The sequence below is a fragment of the Apis florea genome, unplaced genomic scaffold (genome assembly GCF_048593485.1).
Source record: "Apis florea isolate Af1SG1 unplaced genomic scaffold, ASM4859348v1 contig_3391_pilon, whole genome shotgun sequence".
NCBI classification, from domain to species: Eukaryota; Metazoa; Arthropoda; class Insecta; order Hymenoptera; family Apidae; genus Apis; species Apis florea.
Window position 1 is genome coordinate 1,747,560 of NW_028256754.1, and position 14,671 is coordinate 1,762,230.

General features: G+C 22.8%; 1 protein-coding gene across 3 annotated transcripts in view; it reads right to left on the minus strand.

Moving 5' to 3' along the window:
- LOC100863192 (uncharacterized) overlaps positions 1-12,288 on the minus strand; it is a 34,789-nt gene extending 22,501 nt beyond the window's left edge. The window contains exons 1-3 of one of the 3 annotated variants that reach the window (XM_086912522.1): positions 11,844-12,288; positions 8,138-8,433; positions 2,980-3,456 (exon numbers count right to left, since the gene is read on the minus strand). In XM_086912522.1, the coding sequence (XP_086768648.1) occupies positions 2,980-3,456; positions 8,138-8,433; positions 11,844-11,959 (889 nt within the window). In that variant the 5' untranslated portion in view covers positions 11,960-12,288. Of the gene's footprint in view, positions 1-2,979; positions 3,457-8,137; positions 8,434-11,341; positions 11,363-11,681; positions 11,804-11,843 lie in introns of those variants that run through there. The other 2 variants (XM_086912523.1, XM_086912524.1) reach the window with 2 other exon arrangements.
- Positions 12,289-14,671: the final 2,383 nt, after the last annotated feature.

The following is a 14,671-nucleotide window of genomic DNA, read 5'->3' on the forward strand; positions in this document are numbered from 1 at the left end:
ATATCTCGATTTTCTTATCAGCTTAAAGATTTCATATAAATAAATATAGAAATAAGATTATAAGTATATAAATAACTAAATTCTTTAAAGTACTATATAAGTATTAAATTCTTTGAAAAGTTTGTAATAAAATTTAAAAATTTGAAAATTAAATTTAGTCTTTATCCAACAATATAAAATGTTTATATTATATATATTATAAAATTTATAAAGGATCCAAGTTATCTCCCGCTACGTTTACTACTCTTCCAAGATTTATATTAATATCAAATATAAAAAAATGTCACAAACTTTTCAAATCACCCAACACAAAAGAAACATTTAAAAAATATTAATTAATTTTTTGAATAAATATAGGGAAGAAAGCATAAATAAAGCTTTAGATTCATATATATCAATATACAATATATACGAGACATTTTGTGCGTACAATGCGAACAGACAGAGATGTGAGAATACTTTTTTTTATTAGATAGTCGGAAGAGAGAAAGAAAATAAAGAGAATAAAGTGATGCAGGTACAGATCGAAAGGTACTTTGAATTCTTCGTTCCGTTGCATTCCTCCTACTGACTGCCTCGTTCAACAAGCTTACACGAGCTTCGAATACTTTGGCCAAAAATGTTTATGTACAATCCGTCAATTATAATTCACACTACGTTGCTCGTTTAACGGTTAGAACACAGTATTGTAAACGGAAGTCATGTAAGGCCCGTTGTAAGAACGAGGAACGCGTAATTGGAAGCTACGAGAAGTTGTCGATGTATCGAGTATCGATTTGCCATGCTGTTCGATCACGTGTGAATCGCTTCGAGTAGAGGTATTCACGTTAATAAATAGAATAAATATACTACCGCTACGTTTACTACTCTACAATCTACTACTACTAGGCGGTTCGAATAATTCTAATGTTTGTAAAATGAGTTTTCAAACCAATAAAGCAATGATCCAGACAGCATACTACGTTTTAACTTTGTTTAAGTTTAAATATTCTTTTTGCGCAATTGAGTTATTATTATTATCAATGAAATTTTACAAATCGAAAGTTACAAATTATAATAATCAGGTAACCAAGAAAAATCTAACGTTCCTTTTATGATAGAAAAATATATCATAAAATAAAAAATCATTTATTAAACTTTTGTAATATTGTCTTATAATAGTTGTACATACTTATTCATTAGAATAAATTCAGAAAAATTTCTATTTTCAAAGAAAATTTGTAAGATATTTCTTGTTCAAATTTTATTTTTCTCAGGTTATCTTTTGATTATTATGACTTTTATTAAACAAGATTAGACAGTTATCTTCAGAATTCATTTAAAATAGAAAATTTCATTAAAAATTTCTGAAATTATGTCTTTTATAAAATTCTATTTTTTTTTCCGTCATAAAAAAAACGATAAATCATATTTGGTTATTGATATATTTCATTGCATAACAATGACAAATTTGACGATAAAACAAATAATTTTATAAATAAATTTTATAAATTCTAAATAATCTAATTATCTTCTTTAATATTGAATTATAGAAAAAGATATTCTATATATTTATATCTTATAATTTGTAACTTTCAAATTCATTATCAATTGATAATATTATAATATTATCAATTAATAAATTATTGTACCAAAAATTTTTGGACATCTCAAAGATATTTGCTATAAAACGTTAAGATAAATTTACAATTTTTAATTTAATTAAATATTTAATATGATCGATATTTCCTTAAAAATTACAAGAATAATTATAAAGAAATTTTTATAAAAATTAATAAATCAAAATAATAATAAATATATTTTAAATTTTGAAATATTTTGTTGAATTCTCTCTTTAAGATGTTTTAATTTAGTAGAACATAAGACGTTTCTAAACTATCTGGAAAAAAATGAGGATCTTTGCCGATCATTTTATTATATTATTTTTTAATGATCAACAAAAATTTTTGCAAAATTTTATATTCATGTTTTTGATCTTTTTGAAAAAAATATTTGATCGTTTCTTTTGAAAAGAAACTTTAAAAAATTGTATTCGAAATTTCATTGGAAATTTCATTGAATAATGTGTCGAACAGCACCGATGAACTGAAGCTTCTCGACTCGGTGCTTTGTTTCTTTACGAATGAATGCGCAAGCTCTATTAGTCGCCAGACTGGTTAGCTTTTGCTTTGATTGGCTTTCTAAAATTGATGTAAATTGAAATTTAATTAAACGGTAAAATGAATCACAGATAAAGATCGAATTAATTCTGAATGAATTATTCTTGTTCGTTTAATTAACTTGAATGCCGTTTGAAAATCTATCTTGTGATTAAAGTCTTTGGATTTTTTTCTTAAGATTTACAAAACATAAAATTTTTATAAATTTATGTGTTATCATTAAAAAACTCTTACTTTAATAATTGAAATTACAAACTATACACAAAATAATTTTTCTAAAAAAAAATTCATACAATTTAAATTTTACATTGAAAATAAATCATAATTTTAAATAATAAAATTTCATGATTTGACATATTTCTTTCTATTTCAAATTATTCACATAAAATTTCTGCGCAACAATGAGACACTGCTCCAGATTATTCTTTTAAGAAAGGATAGATCAAAGGATAAATCAAACAAGATTACTTTTCTCAAGAAAAATAAAATAAACACTAAAATAAACTAAAAAAAATCACATTTCCAAAGACAATTTTCTCCAAGAATAACGAAAACATCTCAAAGCAAAAGTTTATCCCAGACCGTTTCTGTACGTCAGCATAGAAAGCATCGACCGCCTTTTGGCCAACGAGGATAAGCGAACAATAATGAATTAATTGAGCACGTGATTATCAGGAATCGTTGTACGTGACTTGCCACTCGTTTCCCTTCTCCCTTGGTTAAACGACAGCCTTCGAGGAAGGGGATGTAGCACGCGTGCGAGATTTACGCGTGTGTTTACGCCCCGTACTGTGTTTCTTGCTCTTTCCCTTGAACTCACGTGCTTGCCTGGCACCGGTGATGTCGGCTATGGCGTCGTCCTCGTCGTCCTCGTCCTCATCGTCCTCCTCGTCCTCGTCATCATCGTCCTCGGTGTACACCAGATCCACGTCGTCCTCGTCGTCGTCGTCGTCGTCGTCCTCGGCCTCGTTCGTGGACGCGGCAGGGACGTGGACAGGATTCGACACGGATTCCGCACCTTCGAGACCGGATTCGTGGATACCGGAAACGGCCTGACTCTCGCCAACCGCGTTCCCTTCCTCCTCCTCAGGCCCAGTCGCGTCGTTGTCAGCAGCTATGCTCTCCGCTGTAGCAGCTTCCGCGGCGTGTTCCGCTTCCTGGGCGGCGTTCAAATCGGCTTCTACGGCCGCCGGAATTGCAGGAGCCGGTGGAGGTGGTGCTGCTGCTACTGGTGCAACTGATTCCACCGGGATCGATTCGTCCTCGTCATCATCGTCATCGTCATCATCCTCTTCACCTGGAATGCGTGGTCGAGATGAACTTTTTAGAATGTGTTGTTCTTTTGATGTTATTATTATTATTTTTTTGTTATTCAATGATAATCATGATAAGATTAAATATCCATTACAATATTACTGATTATAGATTTTTAATAATATAATATATTATAAATTTTATTTAAATGTATGAATTGAAGATAATTAACGATGAAAAGTAATATTTTTTATTATTATTATTAGTAGATGTAGTTAAAGATAGATGTAATCATAAAAAATTATTACTAGATCTTATTACATCTTTGCCATTAGAGATTAAAAAACTCGCTATTATTATTGTAATTTAAAAATATATATTTTTCAAGAAACTATATTTTGGTATATCTCGATTTTCTTAATATGGTTTTTAATTTATATTTATTATAAAAATATATAAATTATTATAATATTTTATAATATATATATATATTATTTTATAATTTATATATATTATAAAAATAATATAATTCTAGAAATATATTAAAAAGAATTTAATTTTTATAAAATTTTTATAAAATTTGTTTATAAATACAAATATATATATATGAACTTCTAATTTTGAAATTAAAAATAATAAATATATGTTTAGATATTTTTTAATAATAATATATATTATACAAAAAAGAAACAAAGAAAGATATATGCAACAGGATGAAAAATTTACATTAATTGATTAAATAATTGATTTAATAATTTTTGAATTAGTAGATAGAATTTACCAAAGAATGTATTTGATAAATTTTAAATTTGATATTTTTTTTTGTATCAATGTGTACATATAAAATTCCATTAACTTGGAACTTTTAAGTAAAAAATCAATCAAACGATACAAAAAAGTAATCTAACTAAAATTATCTAACATTATATCTTAAATTTATCGTTAGAATTAATATCAAAATTTAATTTATATTAAAAATATATATAATTTTCTTCGCATAATTTATAACGTGTATATAATTATTAATATATTCCAATCTGTATACTGAAAGAATATATAATTTTAAAATGTTAATTTCAAAATTTTAAACATTGCAATAAATCTCTTTCTAAAATATTTATATTTAATGATAGTTTACTATCTTTTCAAAATTTTTTAGCTACTTTTGAAAATGTAATATCAATAAAAAAAATCTTTTTATCTAATTTGCTATTAAAACCAAAATAATTTTTATATTTTTACTATTTACATTATATATTATTTTATTAATTATGTTATATTATATTGTAATTTATAATAGCCAATAAAAAAATTGAAGAGATTTTAATTTTTCTATAAAAATTTATAAATTTCTATGTACTTATTTATATATAAATTAACATAAATTTAAATAATTATATATCAATCATAGGATTCTGTAATATTATTTTAATATAAAAATCTGATAATAGTTATATATAATAACTGAAATAGTTATATATAAATATTCAATTATATAATCATTTCTTATTTATAAATTAAAAATTATTGATAGATATTGTTGCATGAGAAGTGTAAAATTGAATTAAAATTAAAATAATAAAAATATATAATATAAATAAACTCATTAAAAAAAAATTGTCATATTATTATAAAAAAAGATCTAGCATAAAATTATAGATTTATTTAGAAAAAAAATATCACTTGTATAACGATTGTTGTATAACGATTTATTTCTCAAGTTTTAGAAAATTTTGTAACAATAAAAAATTTGCATTGAAAATAATTGAAAATTTAGAAAATCAATAATTCATTAATTATATCATCATCAATAATTATATTAATTATTATTTTATTGTTTTTTTAATAATCATAATTGTTTTAACTAAAACATGTTTAAATATTCAACAAATATACATAAATATATCAAATTATTTAAAATATATGTCCTAAAATATAGAATATTATATAGAATATATACACATGATACGTATATATATGAATATTTATTATTAATTATATATCTATCATAATTTACATTTATCATAATTTACATTACGATATATTACGATATATAACGATAGTTTTTCATGATTTCCTAGTTTCCCAAATTAATATTATTTATCTGCAAATATTTATAAGCTGTAAAAAATCACTCTGCATTACAAATTATAATAGAATAGATATATTTTTCATTTCAATAAAATTCATTCTTTATCAAGTCTTTTTTCTTCTATAAATGCAAATATCCAGAATTTTTATAAATTTTTGTTAAAAACCAAAATTTTTATTGAATTGTCATACGAAAAAAAAAGATATAACACATTCATTTGTAACAACGATATGTATAATAATGAAAAACATTAATACGATTAATAGGAGAAAATATATATTTGCATAATCCATAATCCAATAATTACATTGGCGACGAAAAATTTTAACAATTACTTTTCATATCTAGGTCGATATAAAAGAAGTAGCGCGTAGAAATTCTTTTCGAACTGGGATCGCCGTCGATTTATGTTAATTCGGGCGAGTTTGAAGCATCTTGTACCGTTACAACTACGTGAACGCACCAGAATTTCCGTTGAACATGTCGCTAACCCGAGATTTAATGTTTGCATAACGGCTCGTTTCGCGATCCCTCCTCATTGTTCTATTCAACGAAATCTTGTTGACAATTATTCGATGACATATATTCGAAGAAAGCAAAAGTCACGAAATGAGTAAATTCAATGAATTAAATACGAGCATATTGATTTCTATGATTACCTCTAAATATTATGAATGATACTAATGAGAAGATTATAAATTTTTTATGCAAGTATATATTTTTCATTTTGTGTATATTTTATATAAATGATATAAACGAATATATTATATCATATTAATTTTATTTACATTAAATGATATTGAAAGCTTGAAATTTTAAATATTTTATCCGTAGAAAAATACTAAAAGGATATTGGAATGATACATTATAAAAAATGACATATAGAATAATTTATTTTTGAATTTAATTTTAGTCAGTTAAGTAATAATGATTTATCAAAAAATCATGAGAAAATTTATTTTTTAAATTTGTATTGTATTATAATGTTATATAGATAAATTTTATGTAATAAAATTATTAAAGATAGAATTTTCATTAATTTTTTACATACTTTGATAATTATATATTTTCAATAATATATCTTTTTTATATTAGTTAATATTTATTGAGATATATATATCTTGTTTTGAATTGTATAAAAATTTGCAATTTATTAATGAATTTGAATTATGTTATATTCTATTGAATAATTAGTTATATTCTATTAAAAATGAGATATGATTTCTTTTTTTTCTTTGATGTGAAAAAAAGATATAAAAGAGAATATAAATAGAAAAATATTAAATAATTTATTAAAAAATTTTTGTTTTATATATTTTAGTTTTTATTTATTTTTATTTATTTTATTTAGAAAAATTATATGATAAATTGAATTTCAAATTAATTAATTATTATTACATTTTCTCTACATTTTTATTTATTTCAATTTTTGTTTTAGATTTAATTCAATGAATTTGTTTCAGTGAAACAATGAAGAAATTTGAAAAATAGGAAAAGAAAAAATAATATAATTTCTTTTATAAAAAATTCATTCAGATTAATAGAGTATTTAAATAAAAATCTTTAATGGATTGAAAAATATACATCAAGAAATTTGAAACTTTCTTATATAAATAAACTTTAAATTATTTTAAAATAATAGAATATTAATAATAAAATACTTATCTTATTAAGTACTAAAAAAAAATAAAATTAATTAATTTTAAGAAACTAATCTAATAATATTTAATTTAGAGATAGAATTGGTGTAATTATTCAATTTATGAATAAGCAATCTTTAAAATATTTAAATTTTAATAAACAATTCTCTGATAATTTTATTAAAATATGTATATAAAAAGTATATAGCAGCAATAAAAATTCTTTATTATTTAATAATCCTATTCTAAAATCAATATTTGTATTGAGAATTACAATGTAATAATATCTCCGTTATCTTAACACTTACTATGTAAAGACATTCTATTCTTCAAATGTTCTACTTTCCAAAGAAATACATTTTTTTCACTTATTTTAATATAAAGTTACTTTTATACCAATTACTAGTATAAATTCAACATGCTTTTAACATAATAATGATAATAATAAAATGATATCTATTGTAAATATTGGAACAAAATAGAAAATAATTTATAGAGTAAAAATAAGAATTTAATATTGTATATTTTTGGAAAAATTGTAAAACTTACTTATTTTGAGTAATAATAAAGCATTACATATTACATTTCAAAAAAAAAAATATTATCAAATATAAAATCAGAGAATAAATAGAATATAATAATTAAAGAAAATTAAGAAATTTAAGATATTTACAAAATGAATAAAATTTTATAGCAAAACAAATATGAGATCTAAAAGTCAATAAATAAAAATATTATGTTTATATTATCATATTTCTGATATATTTCTCTTATTTTTCATAAGAAAAGGTTGTTTCATTGTTCAAAAATGATTATTTTGTCACTTATAATAAACGATAATTTTCCTAATCAAACATTTCTCATTACTAATTTTTTTAATGAATTTTACTATAAATTTTATTTTATTGATTATATTCTTTCGTATCGTCATTTCTGTATTATTTAAAATTCTAAATTATTTAAAAAAAAAAAAAGAAAATATGAAACTTTACCTAATATATCTTCGATGAAGCGTTCCAAATAATCGGAATCATCATCGTCATCATCGTCATCATCATCATCATCGTCATCGTCGTCTCCCGTGATATCGAAATCAACATCGTCATCATCGTCATCGTCATCATCATCATCCTCGCTAACCGCTGGTGGCTGTGCTGCCGCCTGTCTTCCATTTTCAATCACGTTCTGATTCGATGTTTTCTCTGCTGAGATTTTTGGTACCGGTGTTGAGATTGTTCCAATTGCTAGGCAGCACAACACTGCCAATACTATTGCTAACTTCATAGTTCTGCAAAGCAAAAAAAAAAAAAAAAAATAAAAAAATTTTTTATAATTTTTCTTAATTAATTAATTTATAATTAATTAATAGTTTTCTTTAAATAATTTTTGAATTATTATATTTCTCAAAGAATTCTTGTATTCTTTCATAATTATTATAAGTTTGAACTTATATATAATTCTCATTTTATTATAAAATTATTATATTTTTTAAATATATATATTTTTGTACGTTTTTGTATGAATTAATTTAAAATAAATTACTATATTACTTATACTTTTTTAAAATAATATTTTTTTCAATAATTTTTTTATGATTAAAGACAAACTAATTTCTATTTTCATAATCATATTTATAATATTTTAATCATTAATTATTATTAATAGTTTTATTATAGATAATTTTTTAATATATTTTAAAAAACATATAACATATTTCTTATTCATTATAATACAATTCTTTTATTTGAAAAACTATTATTATTTTACATCCATAATTTTTTTTAATTATACACATTGCTTTCAACGAAGTAGATAAATGCATTATTCAACATTATTTTTTTCTTCAAACTTCAAAAATTAAAATAAAAAAATATTTTAATTATTCGTCAGAATAATAAACAAACAAAAGAATTTTACTGATAATTTAGAAATTTTTCAAAATTTCCATTGGTTTAAATTCATCAGAAAATCAGGTCATATTCGAATTATAAATTACCGTGTTGTTTTGATAAACCGCGTTCTAGATACCCAAGTGCATTTATTCCACTTATTAATCTATTCTCTTGTCTATCTCTTATACAAAAAATTTTACATTTTAAAAAATTTTGTCCGTATAAGTAATATTATTTTAAAATCTAGAAATGATAATAGTAACTAATATTAAGTAAAAATATAATAAAATTAAAAAAATGAAATATGAAAATTGCATCAAATGAAAAAAAAATTCGTCTAAATTTATATCCTTCTTTCCAGTGTAATCATAATTTAAATTACTTCTCGTTACGATATGATATCATGAAATTTATTAAATATTTCCTTTAAAAAATTGATCGTAAATATCATAGAATAAAAAAAAAACAAAAAGAAAAAAATTTAATATTCTTATACTTATTTTATGTTTATTTCTCACAAAGATGTGAATAACATTGCATAAAGAAATTAAAATATTTAATTGAAATATAACAATGAGAGAGAAACCCGAGCGCGAGAATGCATAACTTTCCCAGGACTACGAGAGTTTTATTTGACACAGGTTATCCTGACCTTCGGTTGGAGACATAAGAATTCTCATGCAGTCGTACTCTTACGACTAACGGTAGGCAAATAAACGTTACTTGACTATTTTTAAAGAAATGTCTTTTATTAACTTTTTTCTTATTTTTCGAGAATAAAAAAAGATTCATTAAGAAAAAAAAATGAGAAAATACAAGAAAATGCAATTCGCAATTGATTAGAAAAAGTATAATACATATGTATTAAACGTTTCTCCAGAAAAAACTAAAAAATAAAAAAAAAACAAGATGAAATCTTTCTCAATTCATTAATCTCAATTAACAATATGTAAATAAACATGTTTTACTATCTTTCTCCAAAAAGAAATTTTTAAAAAATATAATTCATTAAAAATGTATGGAATGTTCGATATTTGAAAACATGCATTTATAATTTTCCTTTAAAAATAAAAAAATAAATATCGAAAAAAGTTCACAAATTATTCGTATCTTTTTCTAAGAAAAAAGAAGGGATCAGAAAAATAGCATTTCATTATTTTATTAAAGAATTTAAAAAGAAATAAACAAAAAAGGAAATAAAATCTATCATAAATATTCAAAGGAATCTTCAAAATAAAAAAACGATAAAAAAGAAATTAAGTCGATCAAAAATTAATGTTTTATAATAATTATTCGAAATACATTTTACTATTCGAAACACATTCTAAATTTCTCTTTGAAAATAAAGAAAAAAAACAAGAAAAAATTCATTATTATAACGTTCGAAAATATTTTTTACATAGCAGATTGTTATATCGTCAAAATTATCATAAGTAACGTACGTAAAATAGCAATGTGAATTGGTTTTTATTCAATAATAATCGAAAAAAATTAGAAACTAAATTTATATTTAAACTATTGTTTCATTTCTTCGATATATATTAAACATGCTCTTTCTTTCATTTTTACAATTTTTTGCTATTTTTCTACAAATTCTAGACCTTTACAAATTATATTCTATAAATTCTATCGTTTTAAAATGAGATCTAAATAATAATAATAAATCTAAAAAATAAATAAGTGTAATTTTTATTATAATATTTTACTAAAATCCTACAATCTTCGTATATATCTATTATTTTCTTTTTTTCGTCGCTAAACTCAGATATAGCTCTGATTGGAGATATGAAATTCGAAATTTTGAACTTTGAAACTTTCAAATATCTTTAAAAGTCAAAAAGTTTTAGACATAATAGAGCCTCGAAATTTTTGTGATCTGAAAGTTTCAAAAATGAAAAATAATCTATATAAATCTTCGTACGAAAAATGGCAATGTGAATTGGTTTTTATTCAATAATAATCGAAAAAAATTAGAAACTAAATTTATATTTAAACTATTGTTTCATTTCAATTAATACGTTTGCAATAATTTTTAGAGAAAAAATAAAAAATAAATATAAAAATTCAATGTTCTGCAAGCCAAGAACACGTCTATTATTACTATCGACTATTACAAATCTGAATTTGAAAATTTTATTCAATTTTTAGATTTGAATAAAATAAATACACCTTTTAAAAAAGGATAAATAAGCATTCTCGAGAATTTCGCAAAGTTTCAAAGTCAAATTTCTAAAAGATTTAGATTTCATTCCATAATAACGATCTCTTGATTCTCTAATCAAGCATCGTATTAAAAAAATGTACCAAAAATTTTCTAATAAATTTCCAACAAACAATACTCGTGCCAATAGAAACTATCACCACGAAATGCAAAAGCAACACACGACAAAAGCCATGCCACTATCGTCGCACACAGCATCACTCAGAATAATTACTCGAACCGAGAAATCAATCGAAGGAACTTGGTTACAATATGTAAATACATCCACCGATATAATCGAGTCCGGTCTCGAACAGGGTTGAAACTGTGTCACGTCAACAACCACTGCGAATCTCCACGAACGTCCACGGAGAGGAGAGTCGAACAGTAAAAGCCGAAAATAGGGCAAACGTGGACCAAGAGCCAGATCTTCTTGCGACTCACCTCTCGTCTCTTCTTCGTCGTCGAAAAAAAAAAAAAGAAAGGATCCTCGAGTCGGTCGATGGTGTCTAGGTCGACGACGCGAGTTGTCCGTGATATCCACTGAACGAGAGAGTGTTAAAACAGACGAGCCGGCTCGCAACGACCCTTTTATACCGAGCTTACCTTTCCACCTCCTTCGTTCGCCGTCCTCTTTCCCGACCATGGTGTGTATTACCACCTTCTTCGTGTGTTTCTCTCCACGTGGCTCGTTGCGTTTTCTCCCTTTCTTGAGAGGACATGCATTGTGCCGTTCGGTAAAAAGACCGGGCCAAAGCGTGCACCGACTTTACGACGAAACATCGGGACACGTTTTCCGATCGAATGAAAACCTAGAGCTACGAGCCTTTCATTGGATTCAATTCGAATAGTGATTCTATATTGGCAAGGGAATGCGAAGGGGATTGAAAAGTTGGAAGGAAATTATGCTTGTTCTTTCGCTATCCCTTGATAAAATTTGTTCGATCAAAGGGGGATTGTGGCAGTATGAGATATGTGAGGTATGTTTTTTTTTTTTAATAAAAATAAAAAATTGTTGTCAATAAACTGTTGGAAATAAATTTTATTTGGAATAAAATGTTTGTGAGTAAATTTTAAAATCTTATTTATCAGATATTTGATTATTTCGAATAATGAAAGAAACTAAAAAATAATGAATAATTAAGTGTATGTAATTAAATACTATGTTTAGTATGTAAGAAGATTTCAATTAAGAAAAGCATGAAAAAGAATATACTTGTTATTAAATATAGATAAAGGAAAAAATTCTGAGAATAGAAATTTTATAGAAAATCATTCCATAGAGAAATATAAAAAATAATTAACAAAATAATAAAATAAAAAATATCAAAATAATTTATTTTTCGAATAATATTTTTTATTATAAATAAATTAACACATAACGAATAGAAAATAAAGTAAAAATTTTATTTGAACAATTGTTCGAAGTAAGAAGTATTATCAAAATAAGAAAGTATTATCAAAAAAATCTATTTCTCTTATCATTGTATCTTGTAGATACAAAAAAAATTAATTTCCAAAAATAATTGCTCCTCAAATTTCGATTATTTTTATTTTATTATTTTTATATTATTTTTAGAAAAATCCTATTTCTCGATTAAACTCGATTATTTTTTAAATTGAATTTCTTTTCATTATACTTTCTTTTATACTTGATATGAATTTTTTTATACAAATGTTTATATTTATATTTTAATACATTACTTATGAAATTTTTTTATATTATAATATTTGTTGGTATATAGTTATTATTTTTATTGATTTGGAAGAAAAATGATATAATTGCAAACTTACAAAATTGCAAATTTTTAATCAAAAATTATGTCATTTATTTTAAAAATATATCTTATATTTTTTATTTCTTTTTTCTTTATAATCCAATATTATAATAATTTACATTATTTTAATTTATCATATGAATGAATTGAATTAAATAATTTATTATTCTCAGAAATATTTAATTTCAATGTAACGATTATTTTATATAATTTATAAATTATAATAATAATTTTTTATATCATATATAATAGTCATCAAATATTTTTATACATATATATTTTTATTTTTATTTTTTTTTTTTTTGATCACAAAAATCATAATATTCAAAATTATATTTTTATATTATTGAAAATAATAATATTATGGAACCATTAATGCAATATTTGACCTATTTTATCAATATTATATATATTAATTATATGTATGAAATATGGATAAGATTAGAAAAGTGAATATTATCCAGAATCATAAATCTAGGAATACATCTATAGGGAAAATATAATCTTTAATTGAAATAATATAGATTTTAAATTTTAAATAAATCTCTAATGTTTTATTTAATACTTAAATAAAAATAAATTTAATAAAATCAGACAACTTATCGAAAAGTTATTATTTTCTCAATGAATTTGAAAAATAATATTAAAAATAATATTTTAAGCAACATTAATTTATTAGAGATGAAATTTTCATGATTCAATATGACAGAATGATAAGAAAATATTCAATCATCTTTTAAAATTTACAGATTTTTATTTATTTTATTATTATTTATTATATACTATTTTTCAATGCTTGTCGCTTGTTTTTGTGAAATTTTCAACATATATATATAATATTTATTTAACATAAATCTACAAATCTATTATTCAAATTTTTGTTATAGATAAAAAAGTTATAAAAGCAATCTTTACAATTTTTTTTACGATTTCAATCAATTATAACTTTTCTAAAATTTTTTTTAGGTATTATCTAATTTAATTATTCTAATTTATCAAAAAAAAAAAAAAAATCAAGTTGTTTGAATAATTGAAAAATAATCAAATTATTTTTTCAAGACTTTCAAATGTAAGTGTATTTTTTTGAAATAAAATAATATGCAATATATCTTTCAACTTCTTAAATAATTATCTTTATTAATAAAATTAAGTGAACTACAATATCTGCGAGACGTGAAATTTTTGTTCTAAAAAAACATGGCTTACATCTGTAAACTTTTTGTTCAGTAATTTTTATCTATATAATCAACGATCGGTATTTTATTTATTGAATTATATGTAAAAATATTTTTACCAACTTTTTAATAAACATAAACAAAAAATAAAGTTGATTTAATTTTTGAGAAATTTATATGCATTTAATAAAATGAACTATTAATAAAAAAAAATTGATAAAAGAAACGTTAGTTAATGTTGTTTAAATCACAAAATTATTAAAATAAAATATAGAGGAAAAAAAACAATCGAAATTAACGATATCTTTTATTGCTTCCGTAACAGCAATTAAACCTTAATGTCAGGCAATTTAATATATTGCAGGTAGAATTAATTACACTTCGTCGGTAATTAATCACTTTCGCCGAGCTTCTTGGATGCTGCGATTCATTTTTATCGTTCCTTGATAATTTAATTGTCAAATGGAGAACAGAATTTCCT